At 35.4% G+C, this 23,795-nt stretch overlaps 1 protein-coding gene across 1 annotated transcript in view; it reads right to left on the minus strand.

Annotated features, from left to right (window-relative positions):
- ABI2 (abl interactor 2) overlaps nt 1–23,795 on the minus strand; it is a 67,468-nt gene that overhangs the window by 18,558 nt on the left and 25,115 nt on the right. The window contains 6 exon segments of the mRNA XM_008146437.3: nt 766–924; nt 5,374–5,556; nt 6,598–6,722; nt 7,425–7,571; nt 10,983–11,080; nt 18,667–18,843. Coding sequence (XP_008144659.1) covers nt 766–924; nt 5,374–5,556; nt 6,598–6,722; nt 7,425–7,571; nt 10,983–11,080; nt 18,667–18,843 — 889 coding nt within the window.

Below are 23,795 nucleotides of genomic sequence, written 5' to 3' on the forward strand. Positions count from 1 at the left end.
CAACCCGGGCATGTGCCCTTGACCAGAATCGAACCCGAGACCCTTCACTCCGCAGGCCGACACTATCCACTGAGCCAAACCAGCTAGAACCTGGCTGGCCTCTTGACAAAAATCCAGAAAAACACAGTAAGCTGACATACCATGTCCACAACAGTCATAAAGTCTAAGATGTGCTCTTACCCTCTCTGGAGAAGAAGCAAAAATTATTATATATACTATTAAATACATGTGAGATTAAGTTTTCTGCATGCATGCAACTGAAAGGTGATTGTTGTATCTGAGTCAATCTGTCCAAGTACATTTTCCCATAGGTTTGGGAGGAGAATTGAATAAGACAATACAACTCTCTCGCACAAAGCAGCTTCAAAAATGTCCCTTTTACTTTGCCACTTATAAACTTTGTCCATGTATACTCAATTTTCATTATATGCTATTCATAGAGCAAGGATATCTGATTAAGTAGGAAGAAAATATTGTTTACCACACTATTATTTTAAAAAGCAAATAATCACTAGCACATTCAAAATGATTCTGTTCAAAAAAATTAAGTTCTACAACTTTATATGGAAACCATGTACTGAGTTAAAAAAAAAAAAGAAATGGAAAATACAGTATTAGTAACCTTGTCTTCATTCCTCCATTTATTCAAAAAACTAGTACTAACCACCTAGCACATGCTAATCGTTTGTAACGGAAGGTTTTTTCTCTCTGTGACTGGAGATTTTTAACCAGGTATGTTCTATAATTTGCAAAAGAAAATCTAACCTGGATTCTGGCTATAGAAAGGTCCTCCATTCATCTGAGTCTGAAGGCTTGTTTGTGAGGTGATGGAAGGAGGGCGTCGATAGGGCAACGAGCCCCCTACTGTTGGGGGAGTATGGCGAGAGACAGGTCTGTTCATGCTGTAGAACTGAACAGGATGACCTGGAAAAGGAAAGAACGCAAATATGCCATTAAAAGAAAATTACCTCAGGCCATGAAATACTTCAGGTATGCTTGAATCTTAATAATATTATGGAAAGTAAGAGTTAAGCGAATTAGTTATCTGACAAACAATGGAAGGTAACAGTTAGTGCTCAGCTGACATACCAAAGTGAAAAGACAGGAGAGTAGATTCATGATTAGGCTTGGAAAAGCTACATGTAAATAGATTATTAATATTTTAATTGTAATAAATTAATAATTGTAGAGGTTTTTCAAAATCATAATTAACTAAAATTTATGGCTCACTTTCTCGGGCCACCCCCCCCCCCAAATCCACTAAAAATACTGAAAATTAAAACTCAATAAAATAATAATGCCATTAGGAAAACAACAAAAAATGACACACAGACTTATTTCAAAATAATAATAATAATAATAACAACAACAACAACAACAACAACTGTAAGGTAGCAAAGCAATTAAAGGGAAACAAAATATTTCTAGCAAAAGGTCAACTGACATAATTAAATCAAACACATCTTTATTCAAAGACAACCATCTCTAAAACTAGATTATTGTTTTAACATTACAGTTTAAGAAATTTACAATTATGAGAAAAAACTAAAAGCGAATCAAAATATATCTTATTTTTAATAACATCCCTGAACCTGTACATATTTTTTAGCAATTTTATTATATTTTGAACTCTGAGAGCACTTCAATAACTAATGCCAAATGAAGACAGTCTTTCCTAACCATCCAATTTTCTCATGCAAACCAGTTCCTAAATTTTGTCTTCACTCCCACTCAAAACCATTCAGCTGGGGCCTACTGGTCCAGACAGACAGACAAAGCACTCGAGCACCCAGAGCGACCACTCCAGCAGGTGAGAGGCAGAGAGGGCCTGCCGGATAGCTCAGTTGGTTCCAGTGTCATTCCAACACACCAAGGCTGCAGGTTCATCTCCAGTCAGGGCACAAATAAGAAGCAACCAAGGAATGCATAAATAAGTGGAAGAGCAAATCGACGTTTCTCTCACTCTTCCCCCCCCCCCCCCCACCCCACTCTCTCTAAAAATAAAATTAGGAGAGAAAAGGAGAGAGAGAAGGGAAGGGGAGGGAGAAAAGGGAGAAGTGAAGTATAGGGGAAGTAAAGAGGAGGGAAGGAGAGAGGATAAGGGGAAGAGAAAGAAGGAGGGGAAAGGAAATGAAAAAGGGCAAGACAGGAAAGAAGGGAAAGTGAAAGGAGAAAAGAAAGAAAAAACACATTTTTTATGTTACCCGTGACTGTAAAATGGTTTCACATGACAAAAATCGGTCTTCAGGAACTCCATAATTTATCAAACCTGGACTCATGGACTCATAAAGTCTACCATGAGTGCACTCAAGATCCGCTCTAACTTGCGTCCTCTCTGCACTGGGAGCAGCTCTCCTGCCATACCTCTCATCCCCTTAAACCAGGGGTCCTCAAACTTTTTAAACAGGGGGCCAGTTCACTGTCCCTCAGACCGTTGGAGGGCCGGACTATAGTTTAAAAATAAAACTATGAACAAATTCCTATGCACACTGCTAAGTCGGCTGCTAAGCAGGACAGGCAGCGGCGGCAAAAGCACCCGGCGGGCCGGATAAATGTCCTCGGCGGGCCGCATGTGGCCCGCGGGCCGCAGTTTGAGGACCCCTGCCTTAAACGTACACCTGTGCCAAGTGGTCTCCACCCCTTCCTCGTCAGGAGGGCCTCTCAGCTGCTGAGCTGGCCACCGTCTGCAGTGGTGCCGCACTGGAGACACGGACAGGTGAGAGCCTCAGCAGCTTGGCAGCCCGTGCCCCGGACCTCACTTATTCTAGCCGCAGCTCCTAAACCAGCACCATTTCAAGAGACACCGGCAGAGCAGCGAGGGTCATTGGGGCCGGGGCTGCCACAGGAGGCGGCAGGCTGTGGGGCTGGAGCTGGGGCTGGGTTAGGGAGCCTCATCTTTGGTTCTGCCAGGAAACAACAGTTCTCCTGCGCCTCTGGGCTCTGCCTGATGGGCCTTTCTCATCCTCTTCGCCATGGGAGGGGCTGTCTGCACCTCCCCTAGTTCTTTCTCCCGGGTCTGGGCTGCCCTGTATGTTCCTTTTTCTAGACCTCCCTGGCAGCCTGGGGGAAAGTGGTTGGCTCAGGGTTTGATAAAGGGAACACAAATAAATACCGTATTAATAATAATTTAAAAAAAGATTTGCTAAGCCACTTAATCTTTTTACATATGACAGTACTGAAACCTAAAAATCAATTCTATTGTATAAAAATCTTGAGTATGAAAGCTTAAACATCATCCACTGTCAACTCACTGTAATCATGATAAAAAATAAAAAAATAAAAACTATTATTTAAAAGGTATATTCTGTCATTGGAATCACCAGATATAAATACATTATTGGCATTTTAGTAGTTAATATGTAACAAACTAAAACAAGCCGAGGATCAAGTTAAACACATCTGATAATTAACACCATTATAAATTTTATATAGTTAGATCCAGTCTGAAATCTCACATGTGATAAGTCCTCTGTGACTCAGAGATGAAAGAGACCATGCAAACCATTAATAAGGCATTTACTTTGCTTTGGGTTGAAAAACCAAAACAAAACTACAGTTAGTTACCATAATCCTAACTGTAAAACCTAAAATGACTTCTATCTAGAAGAAAACAGGACAAAATCTTTATGACCATATGCAAGGTAAAGAGTTTGTAAATATGACACAAAAAGCACAATCCACAAAAGCAGCAAAATGAAGTGAAAACCTAAGCTCACACAAAAGTCTGCGTGTAAATGTTTATGGCAGTTTTAGTCATCATCACCCCAAACAGAAAATAATCCAACTGTCTCTCAAATGGGAAAGGGATAAACAAATTGTGTGCATCCATACAGAACACTACTCAGTAATAAAAAGAACAAATAATGAAACATGCAACAACACGGATAAATATCAAATGCAATGTGCCAAAAAGCCAGACCCCAAAAGGCTATATACCATATGCTTCCGTTTACACGACATTCTTCAAAGGCAACACTTTAGAGACAAACCAAAAAACCAAAAAACAGATCACCTGGTTGTCAGGGGCTTGGAGTGAAAGGGAAGGATTGACTACACAGGGCACGGAGGAAATCGGAGGGTGTTAAGACTGTTTCTACATCCTGACGGTAGTTGTGGTTACATCAATGCATACAATTCAAAACTCGCAGAAACACACATTAAAAAGGATAAATTTTACTGTACATAAACTATACCTTAATAAAAAGAAAAAAAAGTACTTGGGATTTGAAGACACAGTACAAAAAAAGATTTAATCTATATAAATTGTTATTGAGGCATTTACTACTTTGCTTTTTGTTTTAAAAAACCTGTACCTGTAATTATGCACTCATACAACATGTTTATTCAGTGTAAACTATGAACCAGCACCTGTTATCCTACATAATAAAAAGGTAATATGCAAATTGCATCACTCCTCTACGCCCACGATTGGGCCGGCTGGAGGCGCGGGGGGTGGGACTCAGGGTGGCCGATTGGCTGGCGGTAGGAGTGGGGGGCGGGGACTCGCGAGTCCCCACTCCCCCCACCCCCCACCCCACCCCCCCACCCCCCCCCCCCCCCGCTCCTCCCGCTTCGGGAGGACCCATGGGGCCGGCGGAAGGAAGATGCCGGTCTTAACTAAAAGTGTCTTTTAACACATTTAAACATCGGCTCATAGCAGCAGAGCCAAATATATACTATATGAAGTTATTGGCAAACTAAGGTGATATGTAACCAAACACATTAATTTTTATCATTGATAAGAACTTACTTACTAACCAGCATCACTATTATCTTTGCAAATATATTTTGTAGCAATTGAGCCCTTTTCTCCTTCCCCATCAGAAAACAGATTTTAGGTTATAATTTTAAAACACCGAAATACCAGTCAACCTTAAATAACACTTAAGTAAACCTGAAATTCTTTAAAAGTGCATTGTCTATGTTTCCAATGCAGCTATAATAAGCAACAGATTCTGTTATAAAAGACTTATGAGACTTACAGCTGTATCAAGTATCTCCTATAAAATATACCTTAGGATTAGTCACAGATTTTTCTTTTTAATAACCTAACCTGTAACACAGTATTTCTAAATGACAACTTTCCAAAACTGTTTATAAAAGACATCTCCATAATAAATTCATAAATCTCTAGTAAATGAAATTCAAGCAATAAAAAATATATATTTGTGCTGCTCTATTGGAAAAAATGTATGAGAAACTATACCCTAATTTCCTTAGAATATTTTATTTTGGTCATGTGCCATTTTCTAGTTAGTAAATTATTCTTAAATATACAAAACACAAACAAACAAAAATCACAAAGCCAGAGTTCCAGGTAGTAAGAGAGCCAGATGACTGATTTTGCCTGCCAAGGAATAAGCCAATACTCACCTGTAGGGGGAGTAGAAGAAACAACAGGGGGAGTTGGAGAAGCGAAGCCATCAGCAAGGGCCTGGGCACCCCCAGAAGCTGCGTCTGGGGCAGTGGAGGAAGGGACAGGAGCAGGAACACTAGGGGCAGGGGCAGATGCGGAAGTAGCAGGAAGGGGAGGAGTACCAGCAGAGCCAGCAGGGGCTGAGGGGAAAGAGGAGTAAGAGGCAGCATTAATGAGGCAATCCCATTAGGCAGGATGAGTAAAGGCATAAGAGAACTTAGTGTTAGATATTCAGTGCTCAACAGTAATCAAATAGAAGAGGGCGTTAAAAAGCAAAAAGAATAAAGCTTATGTTAAAGGATTATTAGTTGTGCAGCAAATAATTCAAGACGCCAGGGTAATGTACAGGTTTTTTTAATTAAGAAACAAGCATTCCTTTTTACCTGAAAGCCAATATTCTGCAAGAAAAATGTTCCCTTCCTATTGTAATCTTTAGCATAATATTCTGTAAGTGATATACAACACTAAATACTAAGAAACAGCAGCATTCCAGTCTGAATTACCCAAATCAGAAAACAAACATATGTTCCAGACATAAATATCTGATTAGGTAAAAAACCATTCAGAAAAACACAAATCTCTCTTTTCCATGACTTTTTAAAAGGTAGTATCTATTTGTTATTAAGATAAGTAAGTTAAATTAGTAAATTAAATTATGTGATATTCTACCCCTAAGTCTTTTGTGTCATGCTTCTAAAACTAAATTTTAATTTTGGTGTCCTCAGATTAAATAAGCACATTTTTCTGTTTCAGAGAAAAGAGGGTAGCATTTCAGAGACTATTAAGTTCCAACACTCCACTAAATTTAACTGTCAAAATTACTCTGATATTTGTCCAACCCTTTGTTATAAATATGATTTTTCACACTGAGTCCCAAGGTATGCACTGCCATCACACAGCTGGAATTGAACATATAACATAGGTGGAACCTGAAACCTCAAAGCACCCACGGAGCTTACGGCACCAACGATGTAAAACTGAAGTACAGAGAAGTGTGTGAGCATAAACTAACAAATTACTTTGTTAAAAATAACAAATGCATAATAAAGATTTCCCAACATTTATGGAGTCCTAAAGGAAATATAAATCCCGATTATGAAGAAAGCCCACTGTAATTAAATCAGAAATTGAATTCAAATTCAGAAAGGACAAGTGAAGCTGAAGCACCATTCATGTTTTACCTGGAAAGACACTGGGAGGAGAGGGAGTAGGAACAGCAATGGGAACGCCTACACTCCCACTTCCACTGTTCTCCCGGCTGCTGCTCCGACTACTGGGGTGGCTTCCTCCACTGCTCCCACTGCTGCTAAAGAAACAGGAGCCACCGAGGCATGAGTGTTTATATGCGGTGAGGGATCTCGAGCATTTCCCAACATTTTCTGATGAATATAGTAACAATAAAAATAATTCAAGCCTTCTACCTCAAATATGAATTTCTTCATTAGTAGAAGAAAAAGCAGAGTTCAAGAAACTTGTTTTGACCACCTTTTAGTAAGCATATATTAAAGAAAAAAAATTTTTATAAACATAAATGATAAATGAAGGGGCTCAAAACATAAAAAAAGACTTTCTTTTACTACAGTTTACTGCCTGTCTGAAGAAACTTCTGAACAGACTATTTGATTAATTTTATTTGTAATAGTATCTTGATATACTATCCCATATTAATGTTTTACTGCATGTAGTTTTTCATCTGTAAAGTTCCACCAAAAAATAACTTGAAAATTCCCATATCTGGTCCATAATTTTTTTAAGGTAAATTATAACTATTAATTTTGCAGAGAAGTTTGTATTTTAACATGTCTCCCCTCTTCCCCCTCCCCAATTTCCTGACTGCTCAAAGTTGCATCAGAACATGAGGAGAGAGAGGTGGAATTAGATGAGGTTTGGGAGAGCAGAGTGAGGAAAAGAACTTAGTGCTTGGAAAATGAGAGAGGTTTAACGGAAGCTATCTGAACAAACAATGGTACTGTGACCATCCCATTGTGCACTGAGGGAGAGAAGATACCTGTAAGTTCGATTTCTCTGATTCACAGAAGCTGTCCTCACAGGGCTCTGCTGCGAGGGAGCCATGTTACGGGTTGGGCTAGGTACGTAATCATTGGGTACCACTGGAGGACGCACTGGCTCCAGTGTGCGATAGGGGGAGTGCCGCCTACAAAAAGAAGAGCGGATGTATTGTGTGATCAGCAAGTTCCGGCACAATAAATTCAAAGAGTTGCCAGTAGTGAAATACAATTTGTAATGAGAGAGAGAAAAATGTGTTTTTTACATAACCCAGGTACCAATTTCAGTCTTTCCTTAAGTATAATTTCTCCATCATTAGGGTTGTGATGAGTATTGTTACTTTTCAGTCTCCAACCTCCTTTCCCTGTGCTAATGCAATTTTGTTCATTCATCCTCAGTGAGCACAAAGATTCTCCCACCAGATAAGCCAATGTTTCAGACTCTTCTTGGATTTTGGTACCATGTCCAAGTCTCCCAACTGCATTGCGTGAATGCACCAATTATCTTCCTCACCCCTCTCTCCCTAACCAAAGATACTCAAAGACAGCTCCACAACCCACACTAAGATCAGCAGCAACTATAACCCTATGTTTCCTCTTCTACACAGTGACTACATAGAAATTACACTATATCCATACACTAAAACAAACCATTTAATTTCTTCTCCTTCATTTCTCACCTCACTTCCTCCTCTAACTTTCACCTTGATCTCTCTACTTTTGACCCTCCCTCAGAGTTCAACATTTAAAAGGATGGGGGGAGGCAGAAAAAGGCCTAAATCTTTCTACCTTATTTACTCTGAACTTTAAAGTACAAAACAAACTGGATTTTATTAACATGTTACCCTTTTTTTTCCTTTATTAAGGTATTACATATGTGTCCGTAATTTCCTTTTAAAGGAAGAGAATGAAAAGAGTAAAAAAGGAAATACGGTTTCCAAATTATTTTTTGGTTTGTGTGTTAACATTTAGATATATTTTTAACTTTTTATTTTTCAATCACAGTTTACATTCAATATCATTTTGTATCAGTTTCATGCATACACACTATGGTTTCCAAATTTTTTAAGACAATGATAAATTCTCAACTAACATTTTATAGATGAGATTCTGGTCTTTAAAAGAAAAAAATTGGGCCTGGCCGGCGTGGCTCAGTGGTTGAGTGTCGACCTATGAACCAGGAGGTCACGGTTCAATTCCCAGTTAGGGCACATGCCTGGGTTGTGGGCTCAATCCCCAGTGAGGCATGCAGGAGGCAGCCGATCAACGATTCTCTCTCATCATTGATCGAACTCTCTCTCCCTCCCCCTTCCTCTCTGAAATCAATAAAAAATATATTTTTTAAAAGAATAAAAAGTGGGATCTCAAGATGTGAAAATTAAAAACTTTCTTTTCCTGAAATGATGTTGCTCACTTAACCTATGAATTTCTCAATTTTCGCCTCCAAAGCTCCCAAGTTTCCTGTAAGTTCTGCTCTCCTGGGTCACTCACATCATGGTTCACTGATTTTGGATGAAATCACTTTGCAAGACCCCAGCCACTCCAGTACCCTCAAAATCTCTTTGCATAAATAGTACATATGTACATTTATAACCAAAAACAAATAAGGGCACTAGATGAGATATTGGGTTAAAGAGGAGGGGAAGGAATGTCAATGTCAGGATTTTGCACTTAAAATACTAAAAAGTTTAGGCATCTCTGAAACTGTGTATAAATATAAAAAACCGTAATAGAAAACTGATTAATTTCCAAACATCTGATTTCCAGACAATTTTTCCCAGACAACCAAAATGTTGTTCCAAGCAAGAAAAAACACACAAAAACTTTGCTGATTGAGAACTATACAGTGAAGGCAATGCCAAAAACAAGGTAAAAAAACAAGGGACAGAGGAACAACATGTGGTGGCTAGGCAAAGACTGCAAAATGGCCAAGCTATGACCAACAACCAGTTTATGGTGCCCAGAGACTGAGGATCCTGCAGAATCCTTGCTAACACACAAGCAAAACAAGTATTGGTATATGCGTAAATCGTCAAAATTTGAGAGCAACAGAAAATTTTATTTTACTAGTGACTACAGTGGGTTACATTGCTAATAATCTTGATTTAAAACCTATCAAAATCCATTAGGTATTATACATGATAGAACTGTAGATGTTCCACAGGAAAATAAAGTACTTCCTCTTGATTTGACTCTCTACTCTTACCTCTGCAAAATTATACTCTACCATGTCCTCTACCTTCTAGCCTGAAGTGTAAATCTTATTTGATCTACTACATTTGTTCCTCTCTAATGTAAGCAGAAATTTGTTTACCTAAATAAAATCCTATTCCTGGCTGGAATTCATCAGAATTTTTTTTTGTCTATCTAAATAAAATCCTATTCCTGGCTGAAATTCATTTTTATTCTTTTGTTTCCCACTGTACTAACTATAATTTCCAACATTATACTTCTTTATATCCCAATTCATCTTTGTCTTCTGATTCACATTGCTTGATTATGATTTTCTGTGCGTTTTTGGTTTTCATTTGATTTTTTTTTTTTTTTTTTTGGTGAGGGGGCCCAAAACAAGATTGTCAATTAAAAATGTTAAAGCATATATCATAAAGACAATGGTTGTCAAAGCAATTTGTTTTTGTTTCATACATTTTTTTATAAATCCAATTCATGGTAGTGACTCTGAAAAATTGATAGATGACAAATATTACCCCCTTTTACAGATGAAAAAACTGAATTTACTAAGAGGCTGACGACATAAGACCACAGAGCAGGAGCAAGGCTGGATCACAATTTTGGTCATTCCGGTGTATTATGCCTACCTGATCACAAACCTCCACGATAAACCAAGTTTTTATATTATGATGCTACAGAAGAAAATAGTCAAGCTTTTCTATTAACTGACTATTTCTGCCAAAAGTCAAATCCAGAGCCCACTTCTGTAGGACCAAATTAAAGCTCAATATTCTCATAAATTGAGAATACAGAATTTTATAATCTACATAGTGCTCTTCAGAGGAGTAGTCTAAATAAGGATAGTCAACTATAATACAAGACTAAAGCTTTTATGAAAATAAGAATTAGAGTGCAATTTATAATTACCCAGCAACTTTAGTTAGGATTTAATCTTAAATGTAACATTCGCCAAAACCGGTTTGGCTCAGTGGATAGAGCGTCGGCCTGCGGACTGAAAGGTCCCAGGTTCGATTCCGGTCAAGGGCATGTACCTTGGTTGTGGGCACATCCCCAGTAGGGGGTGTGCAAGAGGCAGCTGATGGATGTTTCTCTATCATCGATGTTTCTAACTCTCTATCCCTCTCTCTTCCTGTTTGTGAAAAATCAATAAAACATATATATTTTTTAAAATGTAAAATTCATTAGAAAAATAAATTCTAACGAAAATCTTTTTAAAGTATTAAAATGTTTCCCCAAAAAAGGGAAAATTATTCACAAAAAGATAGTGCTAGGAAGGAAAATGTTCTTTTCAAATTAAATATATGTAGTGTTTAGTTTTCCACAACACTACATGAAATAGTTTTGTTATTACTTAGTTACATACTCACCCAAGTGTCCCTTTCCCTGACATAGGGGGGCTGGGAGGTTTCTGTGTTGGAGGTGTTGTACGTGGCAGCCCACCCATCTTCATATTCTGGGTACTCACCTAGAAAGTTTTGAGAAAAATTCAATTTGCATGCAGTGAAACAAGTAGCATTTTTGGAAATAATGCTATGCTATTTAACAAAGAAGGGGAAGGTTTAAACAGGGGAAAAAATTAGAGGCCATGCATTTCAACTGCAATTTCTACTCCACTATTATTCTACAGTTGTACTCAAAGGACTCTTCCTAGTGTGAAATTTTCAAATGATTGTAAACTTGTATGCAAAGACTTTATTTGCCATTAGGCCATCACACCAACAGATCACTGGTTGGACCATTTGATACTACACTCAATTGAAATTAAATAGGATAACTATAAAAACTTTAGTTTTAATAAAAAATAAAGTCAATCAGAAACAATGACAACCTTAAACAATTGCTTGTTTTTTAGATAGTAAGTATATCATACAAAACAAAATACACTTCTCAAATAAAATATACAACTACAGTTTTGACCCAGTAACTAGAGAATGCAAAATAAAGTTCAATTGCATGATATACAGATAAAATTTTAGTTTTTTTTAATAGTAGATCAGCCTTACAATTTAGATTTCTTCCAATTCTCTTATGAAGGAATCACTGCCAGAAGTTAAGGCATGTTCCTACACATGTGAAGTAGAAAGTTAGGGCTGAGATATCCCCTTCACCTGTGAGCAGTACAGGGACCACAGGCAGTGTCCTCGTTCCAGTGGGAGTGAGACCCGCTCAGGCCCCAAAGGAAGATTAACTCAGTCACGGCAAAGATGTGAGCAACACAGTCCTGAGTCAGAGCTGGGCCTGACTCCTCGCTGTCCTATCCCCAACTGAAAATGCAAGTGTAGAAAAACTGGGTAAGATGGGAACAACAGATAACACCACAGGAGTGTGTCAGCACCTACACAGCCAGCCCTGGAAATCTGGATGTTTTAAGGAGCTAAGAAAAGTCATTCTCAAATGTAATTCAAATGCAATCTCAAATTGTTTGAGATTTTCAATAGTGTAATGTTCACCATATAGGCTCATGCCTGACCCTATCTTAAGCCCCTGATAATTTTGATTGCTACACACTTCAAAAAAGGATCTTAACTTTTCTCATAAGAATGTCTATAGTATTCAAATTATATGTGTAAAATGAAACTTCAAGACATTACACCACTGGAATCAGAATACTACATTTAAGTATGTAATTTCAAAAATAAATTTTAAGAAAATAAATCATAATTATATACAGAGTACTGAGGCTATCAAAACTACATGGAATTTTTTTAAATCCTAAAACACTACTTGTCATGTGAATAGGCAAGAAATTACAAGAAGCAAACTCTTCAAATGAATAGCCCAGTGAACAAGTTGTGTGTGATGATAAAACAATCTTTAATGACAAATGATACCTTTGAAATGTCAGTATTTTTGAAGTGAAGCATTTATCAGTAATCCTTTTGTTGTTGCTTTTATACAATAAATATAAGACAAACTGGTTACCAAGTAAGAATAAAATAAAGATTAACTTATCCTTGTTCTCCCCATCATCAATAAGCAGAGGGTATACTAATCATATCTTAAAATGAAAATGCCAGAAGTTTGTTTGTTTTTTAAATCAATCCACATTTGGGGAAAATTTTAGAAGTAACATGACAAATAACTAATAGCTTTTAAAACTATAAATTTTAATTTATGACAAGATTTTTTTTAAAGTAGTAACCAAAGTCCTTTAAGCTCAACCTTAAACAACACAAGACCCCTAAGTTACTTTAAGTGATGAAGGAGAAGTAGGTGAACCAAATACTAAACTACAGCAATTTGCTATAAAGGAAGGAAAAGGAGCAGGGATAGAAAAAGAGTAAAAGAAAATTTTATTCTATACATGGAATAGTTAAAATACATGAAATCAGCTTTCCAACATTGATTTACATTTTTGGTATGTAAGGTGTTTTCATTTAAATTGCAGTATCTTCTTTAGGTCTTTTACTCCACCCCCCAAAATATAAGATAAACAATATATAAATTAAAATCTGGTGGAAATTTCTATGAATAAAACTTGGTACATTTTATGATCCGTAGAATCATCATGTTTGTTGTATTTGTTTGGATTATGAGGTTTGGATGAGTAACTTAAATCACTTAAGAAATCAGAGTTCCTATGGAATGTTGGAAAAAATCTATAATTTATACTTCACTGATCCTGTACTACCTTTACATTAAGCAAAAAGAGTTTTTCACTATTTTGTGTTCAAAGGGTTTATAAATTAAACTCTACAACTTGTGTTCCTCAGTCAACTGAAGAAAAAACAATTAACCCAAATTACAGATGAAAAGAACCTTTAAACACTAAGAGAAGACCCTGATAGCCCCAGTAATCTTGAGGAAGAACACCACAGTTGGAGGGATTACAATACCAGCTATCAACTATATCACAAAGCCACTGTAATCAAAACAGCCTGGTACTGGCACAAGAACAGGCATAGAGAACAATGAAACAGAAGAGAGATCCCAGAATTTGATAAAGGAGACAAGAGCATACAATGGAATAAAAACAGTCTCTCAACAAATGATTTTAGGAAAATTGGACAGGTACATGCAAAATAATGAAATTAGACCACCAACTTACACCATACGCATGAATAAACTCAAAATGGATTAAAGACTTAAATGTAAGTCACAAAACTATAAAAATCCTAGAAGAAAACATAGGCAGTAAAACCTCAGACATTTCATGTAGCAGAATTTTCACTGATACATGTCCTAGGGCAAAAGAAACAAAGGAAAAAATAAGCAAATGGGATTACATCAAAATAAAGTTTCTGCATAGCAAAAGAAACCATCCACAAAATGAAAAAGAAATCCACTGTATAGGAACATTTGCCAATGATAATCCAATAAGGGGTTCATTTCCAAAATATGTAAAGAACACATACAACTCAACAAAAGAAAGACAAACAATCCAATTTAAAAATGGGCAAACGACTTGAATAGACACTTCTCCAAAGAGGACATACAGATGGCCAAGAGACATGAAAAAATGCTCAACATTACTAATCACACAAACTAAAATGACAAGGAGATAACACCTCACACCTGCCAGAATGGTTACCATCAATATTTCAACAAACAACAAGTGCTGGTGAGGATATGGTGAAAAGGAACCCTAGTACACTGCTGGTGGGAATGCCGACTGGTGTAGCCATTATGGAAAACAGTATGGTGTTTCCTTAAAAAATCAAATATGGAACTCCCCTTTGACCCAGCAATCCCACTTCTAGGAATATACCCAAAGAATCCAGAAACACCAATCAATCAGAAAGAATATATGCACCCCCCTGTTCATAGCAGTGTTATTTACAATAGTTAAGATCTGGAAACAACCCAAGCACCCATCAACAGGCGAGGGGATAAAACAGCTGTGGTACATTTACACCATGGAATGCTATGCAGCTGTAAAAAAGAAGGATCTCTCACCCTTTGAGTCATCATGGATGGACCTGGAGATTTTTATGCTAAGTGAAATAAGCCAGTCAGAGAAAGACAAGTTTCACATGATCTCATTTACACGTGGAATCTAATAAACAAAATAAACTTACCAACAAATAGGTCCAGAGACATGGAAGCATAGAACAGACCAACAGATCTCAGGGTGGAGGCAGGGAGAGATTAACCAAAGAACTTATGTGTGTGAGAGTGTGTGAGTGTGTGTGTGTGTGTGTGTGTGTACATACATACATACATACATATATATATATATATATATATAGAGAGAGAGAGAGAGAGAGAGAGAGAGAGAGAGAGAGAGAGAGAGCGAGCGCGAGCGCATGTGCGCGCCATGGATATAGACCATACTGTGGTGAAGGCCTGAGGCAGGGCAGGAGCTGGATATAGGTGGGAAAAATGTGGGATATCTGTAATAACCTCAACAATAAAAATAAATTTTAAAAAAAACAAACACCAGAATATGAGGTATAAAAAGTTAAAAATTCAAATTTTAAGCATGGAAGTCTCTTTTGAGTCAATGCCCATGTCTGATCCCAAAGTACAAACTTTGTTTAGAGTCTGTCCCAAAGGCATCAAATCTGACAGCAATGAGAGCAAAACAGACTGAAGAAGAGCTGAGGAGAAATCAAAACAGCAGACAATCCTACCAAACATCAGGAGACCTGGCACCTGACAAAATCCACAGACCACCAAGAAAACTATGGGACTAGTTAGTTATTTGCAGTCCCTTATAACTTCAACCTTTTTTCCTTTAATTCTATTTTCTACCTTAATATGTTCTATTATTTCATTAATCACCCTTCCAAAACCACTAATCTTTTTTTCCTCCATAAAAAGAGAAATGATTTGCTATATGCTGAATTTATTTTTCACTCTACTTTGTTTTGGTAATTGTTAATGTGCCACAAGTTTATACAGAAGACAGACACATTCCAAGAGGAACAGGAAGAAAGAAAAGACAGCATTGGTGCACTCTAGCTCCTAGAGTAAACTCAGGGGACTCTTCTCACCCTGTCAGTTCCTCAGGTATAGGAGAAACACCCACACTGTACTGGAGAGGAGCTATCTGGTGCAAAATGTTAAGGAATCTAATCCAAGTGTGATGTTTCCATATTAGATCTTTCTTTCAAGGAGTCTCTCATTTCCCACTCATTTTGCCCTATCTTCCACATGAAGATCCTGAATCCAGAAAGGTAAAGAAGAAAGCATAGTAGGTTTGGAGGAGATGAGCATGGGAGAGTAGCTTAGGCAAGCTGGTCTAAACTTTAAAGGAAAAGAATTTATCCATATTGTCCATTTCTGTGTTTTTCCTTCAGTTAATCTCTGTATTTCATTTATTTTGGAGATTAACATATCAATAGCCAAATTTGAATGCAGACTTTAGAGAGAAAGAGCCAAGGTAGCCACACATTATTTTGGGTCTGGTTCTACCTGTTTTATGCAAAGGAAATCTCCTCACAATTCCACAAGCCTCATTCACCAAGACGGAGAGCATGGAGCCAGCACTGACCAATAGCACAAGAAGTGCATTTGCCTGGGCTCCTCTCGTCACATCTCCCTACCACAATCTATTGACATTTCTATGGCCACATGGTTAGTAGCTAGTTAATAATTCAGATCTCAGTGATCTTGTCTTCTTGCTCTCACTTTCTACATAAAGACATGGCAAACAACTAGGTATTAGAAAGAATACGTATTTGAAAAGAAATTACAAAATTCACCTAAGGAAAAAAAGAAAAAAAAGTGCAAGCTCAATTTGGTGAAATAATTTTGGTAACATACTATTTGATAGGCTTCTTGAATAAACTAGAGTGTCTTTTACCATTAATCCTCCAAAATATTAAAATATTACTAAAACAAATAACCAAAGAAAATATTTCTCTAATTCTTAACTTGTATTTTGTTAAACACTGTCATGCACTTTTGATGTTTTGCATATAATTAATCCTCAGCTTGAAAACTCAAAGTGATTTTATATTGAAGCATATCTTTTACATAGCAATTTAAGGAAAAAGACTAATTTTGTTTTTTGCAAAATACACGATACTGCAACTTAAAAAAACACCCTGTAACACTGAATATTTTCTACTTCTCAATTTCTTTACATTAAGAGTCAAGAGATAATGATATAGTGGCCACAAGGTATATAATACAGCACACCATTTATAGAATAAAAAGGCTATTACACAGGGGGAGGGTTAAACAAAGCACATTAGTTGGCTCTCCAACTCTTAACAAAATTTCTACATTTACATAATCCAGCTAATTTTATTCCATAACATTTTATGATAGGGTAACTTACATTTCAGTTTCACAGAATATATTAACCATTTATTGAATAAATATTTACTAAGCACCTAATGAAGAGTCAGGCACTAGTCTAGGCACACAAGATAAGGCAATGAACATACAAAAATAACTGCCCTCATGGAACATGAAGACACCACAAAGTTGCATGACAAAAATAAAAAATAAAACAGGAATTATTTGGTTTTAAAAGGCCAACTGCCAAATATCTCTTCACTCCCCATATGTAATGTTCTACATAAGAACAAAGAATGGAAATCCAGCCCTGGAATCTCTTACCTTAAATCTAAGCAACCACTTAATGCATAAATGGAGCAAATAAAAGAGGTAAGAAAAAAAGCATTGAAAGGTTAGTTGGAACTTCAGGATGTAAAGAGAAAAGGGAAAACAAAGAAAAAACAAGTTAAGCATTCAGCATTAAAAAATAATGTTTCAGTAGATCATAGAAAGAGTGGTTAAAGCAGAATGTGTCATGAACAAGAGTTTTTTGATGAAATTATATGACACTGTTTTATTCAAAACCTTAACTTTATTAAAGATTTCTTCAAATTAGTGACCCTAAAAACTAAAAGTCCAAACAATTGAAAGGGACTGCACAGTCCTAAAACAATAACATTTTACTTGAGAATTAAATGAGCACTGAAGTGGAGAATCACCGTTTTATTATATAAGTGAGCAAGCACAAATCGTTTTATATTCCAAGTGCCTTTTTGTCATTAGATTCTACCAGTACCCTAAAATTTTCTATTAGCAGTTGCTAGTCTTGAATAAATCTCAAAAGGTTTTCCCAAGCTGAAATAAATTTCAGTTATTAATTATTTCAGTTATTAATTATCTATCCAATTACACATCCTATATTAACATGTTCTAATTAATACAGTAATCCAAATATATGTAGGTGTTAATTATAAAATTAAATATCAAACAGTGATTATCAAAATTCTGAGGAAGAAAAATATTTTTTAAATTTACATTGTACATTTTCATGCACATATTAGCCATACTAGCAGAGTATTTTTTAATTTAAATTTGCTTATAGTCATAAATCAACTGCATAAACTATAGTTTCACATAAGCATATATATTTATTTGAGTCACATTTCATAAGATATTGTCTTTAAAATCATTGATGAGATGCAAACTTTAAATAACTTAATGCTTAGTTAAAACTCTGAATACTTTAAGTACAAACAACAATTTAAATAAAATTTATATACCTCTCAAGTTTTGATCATGGTACTTTATATACATAGCAGGCACTCAAATGAATTTTAAAAGATAGCCAAAAAATACAAAGACCATATATGCAAAAGCAGTGGAAATATTAATTCACATATTACTTTTATCTAAATTATTCTCACCCAGAATGTTAAGATAAAATTATTTTAGAAAAATCAAAGTGCATTTTTGTTTATTTATGTTCTTTCTGAAAACTAATGCCCAAAGTTTGCTGATAAATTTTTAAGGGAAAAATTTTAAGATACTTAATGACATAATGAATGATTTTAATCAACCATATTAAATCATTAAAAGGTTAAAAAGAGTACACCACATTTATTTATCATATACATGAGGTATTATCATTAACTGATTAAGCAAATGCAATTCATTCAAAGATAATTATTTAAAACTTGCGAACATAAAAAGCACTAAAAAGAAGCAAGGAAGTTAAAATAGTTTATAGCAGTAAGGACTCTTCAGAAACACAACTGGGCTAAGACTTGGTTCCCTAGAAAAGGAAAGGTAAAACCTTAATTTTCTAGAGTTAGTTCCATCATGGGCTATTGTTTTAGAAAGCCTGACAAAAATTATACTTACCTTTACTCCATGTCCAATATCATCTAGAATTGTATAATCAATAGGTTTTCTAATATAACGAACTGGTCTTTCAAGATTGGCTGGAGCAATAATCTTATGTGTCCTTGAAGTGTTTTTATTGGTAGTCAAAATACCAATTTCTCTTCTTGCAACTTTCTCTTTATGAATATCAACAGTCTGCAAAATATAAGTACAACCAAAAAAAAATGTATAGCTCTAATATCCAGAAAAATCAAATATAAATGTTTAGAAATTTAACATCGTTATTCATATTTTTAACCACAACTGTTAAATTTGCTCCTCTTTGCACCAATACTGACTTTCTCCAGTTTTAGACTAAAGCAAGGTTTGACAGACCATGATTAACAGACCAAATACCACCCACCATCTGTTTTCTACAATCCAAAAGCTAAGAATGGTGTTTATTTTTTCAACCATTAAAAATGTAATGTTGTGACGTATGAAAATTATGTGAAATTCAAATTTCAGTTTCCATAAATAAAATTTTATTGAAATCCAGCCATTCTACTTGCTTAAGTATTTTCACACTACAATGGGATAGGTGACCATTTCTAACAGAGACCTTATGGCCTGCAAAGTGTAAAATATTAGCTGGGCCTTTACAGAAAAAGTTTGCCAACCCCTTTCTCTTTCTCTCTCTCTCTCTCTCTCTCTCTCTCTCTCTCTCTCTCTCTCTCTCAAAATAAATAGATAAATAAATAAATAAAATATTAATAAATAAAATAAAAATATTTTGAATGTCTGTTTCTTCATTAGTAAGTTAACATTTCAACTAAGCCTTTAATTATTCAAATTACAAACATGGTTTAAATTATTCACCTTTCATAAAACAAATTAGTTACCAACAAACTGAACTGGGTAATTTCAGTTATTCATTTTTTATAAAATGATGTAAACTACACATATGAAATTAATTAGGAACTGTATAAGTCCTACTTTCCTACTTTAGTGGGATTTCCTTAATTTGGGAATTTTTAAACAAGAGAGAATTTTTTAAAGAAAATATTATCTTACATGGTGAGTTTCTTAGGGTTTAGATTTTCCACTCTGTTAGTACGTAACTCTTCAGGATTACCTCCATTCTTCTATTATTTTATACCACTATTTTCTATCTCCTTTACTTGCTTTCTACTAACTACTTGAACACCGGGCCCAATAATTTTTAGCTCTTGGGAGGATTGGAGAAACACTATCTTTTCATTTACATTGCCTTTTGATCTCGCGTGATTTTTTAAGTCACAAGGAACTAAAGCAGACAGTACCAGCTGTTTTTAGTAGTTAAAAGAAGAGATGGGAATGGCTTAAAAGAATTTTAGTTTATAAGAATTTTAGTTTGAATAATGTTCTATAGACCTTTCTTATAAACTTACCAAAAATGTACACAGTAAACAGCATTCATTCTTATACATAATGCTACACTGACTTAAAAGCAGTTATATGTACTTGTACAAGTATTCAATAAAATTAAATGTTTGTTCTGATAACTATGTTATTTTGAAAATATTTAATGTTAATTTAAATCCTAATCTCAGTTTGAAGATTAAAATTTTAGTTAGCTTTTTAAAAATATGCTTCCAAAGATTTGAGATAACAGCAAGAACGAGATGGAATTTCTTAAAAATTTATCATCCTTAAAATACCTAAGGTAAACCACATCAAGAACCTATCTAATACAGACATACCTCAGAAATATTACAGGTTCAGTTCCAGACCACCACAGAAAGCAAGTATTGCAATAAAATGAGTCACATGAATGTTTTGGTTTCCCAGTGCATATAAAAGTTATGTTTACACTATACTGTAGTCTGCTAAATGTACAACAGCATTGTCTACAAACAATTATATACCTTAGTTAAAAAATACTTTATTGTTGAAAAAAAATACTAATCATCACCTAAACCTGTTGGGAAAATAGCACCCATAGACTTCCTTGATGTGGGATTTAAAAAAAAAAAAAAGGCAATAAAGTACAATAAAACAAGGTATGACTGTACTTCCTTATGGATATGGAGAGTGTGGTATACATTAGTACACTATTTAATACTATATTGTCCACTTAGTAAAAAATAAGGTGTCTAATACTAAATATTCATAATTCTGTCTTACATTTTAAAATGTTTGACATTTAGAGAATGGGTTATTACTTTGTTATTTTTTTAAAGTATTTCTTCCTGATACATAGTTGATAGAGTCAATGGAATTCTAATCCTTAGATTCAAATTCAGAGTGACTTGGGGCACAGACTGAGACAAATAACAGAACCAACAGAAAAAAAAAGAGAAAAAAGCAACTACAAATCAAGTATCATTTTGAGGAATCTCAGAAGAATAAAGAATTCAAGATGGAAGATGGCTCAGAAATAATCTAATCAGTCCTATCATTTTACATGTAAGAAAAGTAAAGTTCAAAGACACCAAATGTCACACAAGTCAGCCAAAGAACCAAGGTGAAACCTAGATCCCCTACCTTCCCCCCTCCCAATCCTCCGCAGTGTTCATTTCCACTAAAATGGAGAAAAGAGCTACAGCACTCGGACACTGAAAGATGGTAAGGTTCTTACCCAGGAGACAGAAAAAAGATATTGATGAGGAAAGAAATCAAACAGCTCAGACATATGATATCGGCTGGTCCTGAACCAATCTACTAGACAATCCTTACATAACTCTTGACACCTACTACCATTCCAAACATCATGTGATCTTTCTCTCTGACCTGACTGCAGCTCCACTTCTTTGCCTCTTCAATCTGCTTTCCAAATTCTCCAAATCTAGTATTTTTGCCCAAATTGCAAAAGAAAAATCTGGTCTCAAGATATCTTAAGAACACCTGGTTCCCTCTAAAAACATAGTATTTTTAATAAAGCATAATAATAACAAATTTTAAATACCAAACATTTGGGGGGGGGGAGTACTTTAGAGTAAGGGGCTTGCAAACTACAGCCTACAGGCCAAATCTGGCCCGAGCCTGCTTTTATATGGCCCACAAGCTAAGAATGGTTTTTACATTTTAAATAGTTGTTTAAAAACATACATATACAAAGAACAATATGAGACTGAGACCATATGTGGCCCAAAAAGCCTAAAATATCTGGCTCTTTATAGAAAAAGTTTACCAATCCTTGAATATTTACTAAGAATTTGCTTTGTAAACAGAAAACATTTTCTTTTAAACTATAGAATAATCTTTTATCTAAAGAGCATCAAATAGTTTTGATGTTCAATTAACTTTTAAAAGAAAGAACTCTAGCCCTGGCCAGGTAGTTCAATTGGTTAGAGCACTGACCCCATACAACAAGGTTGTGGGTTCGATTCCCCATTAGGGCACATACAAGAAATCAACCAATGAATGCCTAAATAAGTGGAACAGCTGAACAACAAATTGATAAGTCTGTCTGTCTCTCTCCCCCTCCCTTCCTTCTTCTCTCTCTAAAATCAGTCAATCAATCAATCGATGATAAACCAAAGAACTCTACCTGTACATTAAACATGATTGAAAAAAATTTTAATCCTTAAGAAAAATGCTTAAAAATATATAATTTTTAAAAAATTTACTCTTATTTCACAGATATAGCCTCCATCTGACCACTTTTCCTTCTCAAACCTTCATCCAACGTTTTTGTATAAATTTAACAGCTGCTATACAACTGCAGATCCCACACTCCTTCAGGTATTGCCCTCCACACACTCAAGTCCAAATGAGGACAGTTCAACATATGCTTGACAGCTCTGAGGCCCGTTACTTCTGACTCTCTCATCTCTATCCATTCATCTCACCTATGTTTTATTTATTCCATTAGAATAACTTCAAACGATAGTATTAATTAGGCCACAGAAATTAAATATAAATTTATGTGATTCTCAAAAAAGAAAATGTTCTCATTGAATGACTTAATATTTGTAATTACAACCTAGAGTAGACTTATTCACCTTCCTCTTTAAGGCTGCTACTCTTCTCTACCAAAGAACTATAGAATTCTAATCAGAAAATAGATTATTATATTTCACCCTCATTTGCTTAATGTCACCATCTACCTACACAATCTCTCCTACTCCTACAAACTACTACAAACTATAAAAAGTTCTCCCTCTTTTTTAGAAACTCTAATATATTAATCTATCTTCTGCATTTGCATTTTCTTCTTACTTTCTTTTTTGGGTCCTTATTAAGACTGCAAACATGCCAAAACTTTAAGTCTCTCAAGTATAACTTAGAAATTCTATATCAGATTATTAATCAACATCCCTTCTTCTATAGAAAATCATTTAATCATATACTAATAATTTAAAATGCCACTGACTGCCCAGCCGGTGTGGCTCAGTGGTTGAGCATCAACCCAGGAACCAAGAGGTCACCAGTTTGATTCCCAGTCAGGGCACATGCCTGGATTGCAGGCTCGATCCCCAGTGTGTGTGTGCTAGAGGCAACCAATCGATGTTTCTCTCTCATCGATGTTTCTATCTCTCCATCCTTCACCCTTCCTCTCTCTCTAAAATCAGTAAAAACATTTCTTTTAAATGTCATTGACTATTTCCACTAGGTCTTTTCAGAATAAATGTTCTCTCTCATTCAGTAAAGCCACCAAAATTCTTGTTGTTGCTGGATTTTTTTTAATTTTAGTTTAAGAGACACAGAAATACAACACACAATAAATTATTTAATGTCTACAGAAGTTTATATAGGATGTAAAGAAACACGTATAGTGGAAAATTCAGATTTAAGGTTAAATAATATTAAATAAGATATCCCTCTAATTTTTTTAAAGTTCTATATAAAGGTAATTTTATAAGGTCACTTAGATTACTCTTTCTGTTAAGGTATGGTACCATCCTGGTAAACAAAAACCCTACAAGCAGCTATCACATTTATAGTTTTCAAAAGATAAAATGTGTGATTTGGTAAAAGATAGAAGAAATAGACAAATTTTCACTTGAAGGCTGATAATTTTAACATGACAACTGAGTTTTAATGGACCATTAAAATTTACTTCCCTAACAAAATCACAGAGTAGAAAAACCCCCCACAAAAAGATAGTGTGGCTCAGTTGGTTGGAAAGTTGTCCCGTACACTGAAAGGTTGTGGGTTTGGGGTACATACCCAAATTGCAGGTT

Source organism: Eptesicus fuscus, chromosome 11 (genome assembly GCF_027574615.1).
Source record: "Eptesicus fuscus isolate TK198812 chromosome 11, DD_ASM_mEF_20220401, whole genome shotgun sequence".
Taxonomy (NCBI): Eukaryota; Metazoa; Chordata; class Mammalia; order Chiroptera; family Vespertilionidae; genus Eptesicus; species Eptesicus fuscus.